Genomic DNA, 6,000 nt, shown 5'->3' with positions numbered 1-6,000 from the left:
AATAATGGTCAGTTAGATAATCGTAAGCCTACAGAAATACTTTTAAATAGGAAAAATGCTACACAAAAATTTTCATTAATAATTTAAACACAAGATAAAAGCCAAAAAATTCTGATTTCACAGAACATTTCAGAGTGCTTCATTACATTTTCCCAGGAGTTAAACACTTTCTTTCATATTAATGCTCACAGTAAATTGCATGGATTGATATTCAACAATGCAGTTTGAGGATGAAAGGTGGGAGGGAGAAAGAAATTTTTTATTTAACTGCTGTAAGATGATTCAACTTCAACTACAAATCAAAGAAATATTTTAACTTGTAAAGTGAAATATCTGTTGAAATTTTAACTGTTGACATAAAACCCACTATTCCAAAAATATCACATCACTTTAAAGTATTATGATTTACAGATGGACTCAAATCACTAGTACGAATTGTTGGCCCCTAACATGAAGTACTGATGAACTTTTGTTCCCCAGGAAGAAGGTAGACTGCATCATCTCGGACTTTACAAATCAAGATATTAAATCCTACTATGGTCATCTGACGAGAAGTTGCGTGAATGTGGGGTAAGGGGTGGGAGGGGTAGCATGGCTGCTGCACATACGCCAATCTCAAGTCTCAAGGCCTGACAACATCTGTTCCATCTGCAGTGATTCTTGCAAAGTGAGGTGCTATTATGAAGTTTCAAACTGGTAGTGCAATTGTGCTTTAGTTACACATTTACTGTGAAGTACTGCAGAATGAACTGTTCAATAATGAACATGCATATGTTTCAGAGAGCTCGCATTGTCTATCATGACTAATCTGTTACTCGTGCTGTACCGACAAGCTGTCACGGCCTCTCGTCAGATGCAGATAATAGTTGTAAACAAAAAGTGATATAGCAATATTTTTAGAAAGTGCTATACTTTTATAACAGCATGCACCACATTTTATTTGTCCTTGTATTCAGACAAAAATATTAGTTATGAAATAATTATTAAGTTTTCTTATTATTGCTCACAAAGGATTTCTGTTCCTTTTCACAATCCTTGGTCATCGACGTCCAAGAAGCTCCCTGCATCTCATCGTTTTGTATTTAAATAGAAATTACATACAAAGATCGTAAGAGCTATTCATGATTCATTCACTGATTGTGCACAGGTTAGGATTAACACAAAAGGAAAGATTACATGAAGTAAAAAAATAAAATTAATTAAGATACAACTCTGAAGACAGACGATTATCATCATCATCATCATCATCATCATCATGTCATCACTCCCGCATGTTGGGTGCAGTTAAGATTCTTCAGTTTATCCTGGAACTTATATTATTCAAAACATCAGTGCCTCAACAGCCTCATCAGTTAATTATAGATGGAAAAGGGGAATCATAAAGTAGAAAATAAAGTGCAAGATTTGCATGATTTTTTAAGAATACAAGGAAATGTCTTGACTTATAAGTGATCTCCTGTTTTATCACTATTTTCAAGTCAAATAACATAATATATCTCAAGCATGAGAATATAATGAACACCTATCGTCAAGGTTTCATCCACTTATATATACCTATATTAGTTTACTTGATCAATAACATTTGATAGTTTGATAGTATATCCATATATTATATTTAACATATATCCATAATTAAAAAGATAGTTATTCTCATGAAATATCAATATATTGCACAGACTCTGATTGTGAGAGATTACTAGTTTTTTAAACTACTAACTGAATAATATTCTATTTCAGAACACTAAAAATATGTAACCATTTGGTCTTGAGTAGGAGGAACCTGAATTTGTATTAGTGATAGGGTTCAACAACCCCAATTCGGATGTCTATACAAAGCTGCAACTATCTGAGGAAGAGAATGAATTTCACTTTTGATCAATATCCATTGTTCATCTAATGATGCCCCAAGTCCCTCAGTCATTTAGCAAATATTCTTCAGTGCATATTAATCAGACATATACGAAGCAAACACTTAAGCATGGCAAAATACGTACAAGATTCAAATAAACATTTGTCTCTGAAGTGGTCACTTTACTGACAAATTGTATACTCTGAGGACAAGCAAAGCAAGATAAAAGGAATGGCACTGGAACTTCCATCCTTGATTGCACTTGCGCTTCACATATTAGCTGTGGTGGTCTTCATTAACTAAATCATGTTATCACAGAGGCAGTATGAAAGAAATACATGAAGCTATCACCAATGAGTCCTGTGTTTGGCGACCATTTGTGCACAATAAACTCTACCTGAATGGCGAAGAGAGGGAAGCAAAATGCTGAATATCCTTTGGTTCTTGTGCTCACTTCTTCTTTGTTTTCGGTGATGTTGATTGAAATACGCTTGAGGCAGACATAAGATTTTCAATGTACTGGCCTAGTACTTGATTTTCTGACCGCAGTTTCAGGTTTTCCTCTTTCACACTGTCTACTCGCTGAGATAAATCTGAAATACATCACATGAATGTCATTTCTTATCATTATATTTAAAACAGCAACACTATACTTCAAATCATAATCGGGCAGGGAAACTTTCCACCAGTTCCCTCAATTCAATTAGTTCTTTTACAATGGTTAGGCTCTTCAGTCTGTCGAAACTAACAGTTATAAATTAACCGAGTCAAAACTGAAAGGAGATGGCTTCAGATAATGCAAATCAAATAGTACAGTTCATTTCTTAATAAGGAAGCCATACTTTTCAGTGTTGACTTAGTGAATTTAACTTAAAAGCTTTCCAGTCTGTCAAACAATGCACTCAGGCTGAAACTGAGGAGCGGGAGAAGTGAACTGTCTACGCACACTGATAGTTGAGGAGACCAATGTAAGGTACTGAGGGGATGGAAGCTGGTGGCCCACTACATTAAGAACTACAAATATTTATATCTCAACCCAGTTGAAAAGATTCTTGATGCCCTTTCCATGGTTAATGAATATTGAGTTACTAATCAGTGTTAATTAGGATTGCACATACAAAGAATTTGTGTAGTATGTAAATAGTAATCAAAACTTTCAGCTGCTGTCAAAGATGAAAATAAGTATGACTAAAAGACATTATATTTTGGGATCTTCCCATTTCAAAGAAAACAAAGAGAAGTTCCTTAAGTTTTGCAGACTCTTCAGAAGAGAATCATACCTGTCCACGACTAAGACTTCTCTAACAATGATGGTTTGAGCTTGAAAATACTTAACCACTCATCTATTGTAAATGCACTTCATTTTATTAACTTCTCAACCATATTCCTCTCCCAATGTCTTTGATTAGTCTGATGACCTTTCCGTCTATTCTGCAACAAACAGACGTTTTAAACAGGAAACATCTTACTTTGAGCTACGATGGCGTTGTCACTTTCCACAGGGAAGAACAGCGCACAGTGAGCCGTCTGGAGACAAACAAGAGTATCACTTAAAACTTATCAACTGTCAAGTATTTTCAAGTACAAAACATCATCTTAGAGAAGTCTTAATTGTGGACAGATGTGTTTCTCTTCTGGAGACATGGAGCAAAGCCTCCACGAAATGTGAAGAGTTTCTCTGACTCAATAAAATCCCAAAAGTATATAAAGGCTATTAATATGGGCTGTGAATGCATCAATCTAAAAATATGACTTTAAATAAGAGGATCTGTCAGTGTTAAGTTTGATTACACATCAAGGGTTATGAACTTCATGTTGTTGGTCCGTATTGAACTGAGATAACATATCAATTATACACAGGAGAGTTTTACACCTATTCAATACTAAGTTGTATTTACAATGTTATTTACATTACATGGGACTAGTTTCAACCCTACTCGGGGTCATCATCAGCCATATTAAAACATACACAAAATTTGATGAAATCTTAGAACATGTTTCTAAGCAGTAGTAATCTTATGAATATATAATTTACAATATGAAGTGTGATTGAATTGGCAAGGGCTATGGTGCTCAAAAGGCTGCAAATGAAATTGAAATATTATGTGTAGGGCCCGGATTTTTATGCGGTAACCGCTTAGATTGCAAACTAATTTGGTTAGTAGGAAGTGTCCACCCGCTCTTCCATAATGTAGCAAGAGTAACATAAATTATAGGGGTTTTGATGGGCCGTACCCCTATTGTTTATGCAAACCCTGTAGCATAGTCGTTGTGAAGGTAGACTATACTTGTTACACGCTTCAGGAAGTTTGCATTCTAACCTATTACTGCATAAACATCCGGGCCCTAATTATGTGTGACATAGGTAAGCATTAAATATAAATACACTAAACATGCTGAAAAGTCTGGAATAGAAGTACAAATGAGGTGCTCTGTGTTGTAGGTTAAAAATTTCAATATGATTTTAGACTCATGGAATTCAGTAGGTCCTGATAATACGTAACGGTTGTGGACCGAGTGCTACGGTACTAAGAATGAACACAATGTAAAGTGACACATATATAAAATATACACGTATATACAATGTTTGAGTAACAAAATGTGTAGTTGATACTCTCTAGAAGAAGAGTCGGCTATACACTGTATCAGCTTAAGCGGAGAATTTGGTACTTGGTGTATTAAGTAACCAAGTCATGTTGACAGGGCTGCATGGTTGATTGTTGAGCAGACTGAATATGAAGTTTTTGAATTCTTCTTGAGAAGAAAGTAGACACTGGGCGTGGTGATATTAATTGGTAGAACTCTCAGTTCATAGCGGAAAACAAATTCGAATTATTAAAACTGAAAAGCCAGTAAAATGCAAAGTACGCGGAAAGAGGAAAAGATTACCACAAAGGGAATGGACACTCACCTCGCGCTGCGGTGTGTGTGTAGCTTAGCTGATAGTGTGAGACTGGTGGAGGAAGAAGGAATATGGGAAGGGAGGAAGGCAGGCGTATGCGGGTTGGATAGTGTGGTGGTGGATTGGGGTGGGGCGGGGGGGAGGGTGGAAGGGGGAGGAGGGGGGAATTTAAGGCGGAGCTGAAGGGTGTGGGAGAAAGGGTATTTGTTTCAGAAAAGTACCTTTAATTAAACTTAGGATTGAATTCTGGTTGGCTGAATTACTGTTTCTGAGAAAAGTGATAAATAAATCGTAAAGGATGTTGGGTTTCTCTGAGATTTCATTAAGACTGTAATTGGCGTTAAAATATTGGTCTAGGTGTATGTACTGTAGTAATTTTCCATTATGTTGAGTAAAGAACCCTTATTTGCTAATTCAAGGATGTCCATGTTATGTTCGAAACTGGTAAAATTATGGTTATAATCTTGCATGTGTTGGCCGATAGGTGAAAACTTACTGTATTTTATTGTGTTAGTGTGCTCATGGTATCTTATATTGAAGTTTCTTCCGGTCTGTCCGATCTAGGATTTGTCACAGGCATTGCATTTTATCCTATAAACTCCTGATTTTAAATAACTGCTGGTCTTGTAGATATGTGAAGTATTGTGTAAAACGTTCATGTTCTTATTGTTGGTTTTGAAAGCTATTTTAACGCCTTATTTCTTAAAGATATTGGTTAACTTATAAATATCATTGTTGAACGTGAAGGTGGAAAATGTTAGAGGTTTAGTTATTTCTTTTTTGAGGGTAGTTTTAGGGTGATGTTTGTGTTTATTGATTGTCCTTTACTAGCTTTTCTCAATTTTAATAGGTCCAATTTGTTTTCCGCTATGAACCGAGAGTTCCACCAATTAATATCACCACGCACAGTGTCTACTTTCTTCTCAAGAAGAATCCAAAAACTTCATATTCAGTCTGCCCAACAATCAATCATGCAGCCCTCTCAACATGACTTGGTTACTTAATACACCAAGTACCAAATTCTCCGCTTAAGCTGATACAGTGTATAGTCGACTCTTCTTCTAGAGAGTATCAACTACACATTTTGTTACTCGGACATTGTATATACGTGTATATTTTTAAATTTATGTGTCACTTTACATTGTGTTCATTCTTAGTACCATAGCACTCGGTCCATACCCGTTATGTATTACCAGGACCTACTGAATTCCACAAGTCTAATATCATACTGAAATTTTTAACCTACAAC

General features: G+C 35.8%; 1 protein-coding gene across 1 annotated transcript in view; it reads right to left on the bottom strand.

Moving 5' to 3' along the window:
* Window positions 1–1,240: 1,240 nt before the first annotated feature.
* The window catches only part of LOC136866368 (short coiled-coil protein B), a 60,013-nt gene continuing 55,253 nt past the window's right edge, over window positions 1,241–6,000 (bottom strand). The window contains exon 5 of the mRNA XM_067143250.2: window positions 1,241–2,442. Coding sequence (XP_066999351.1) covers window positions 2,300–2,442 — 143 coding nt within the window. The 3' untranslated portion in view covers window positions 1,241–2,299. The remainder of the gene's footprint in view (window positions 2,443–6,000) is intronic.

The sequence above is a fragment of the Anabrus simplex genome, chromosome 3 (genome assembly GCF_040414725.1).
Source record: "Anabrus simplex isolate iqAnaSimp1 chromosome 3, ASM4041472v1, whole genome shotgun sequence".
In the NCBI taxonomy this organism is placed as follows: Eukaryota; Metazoa; Arthropoda; class Insecta; order Orthoptera; family Tettigoniidae; genus Anabrus; species Anabrus simplex.
The sequence above is the reverse complement of the archived record's forward strand: the minus strand, read 5'-3'. Positions and strand labels throughout refer to the sequence as shown.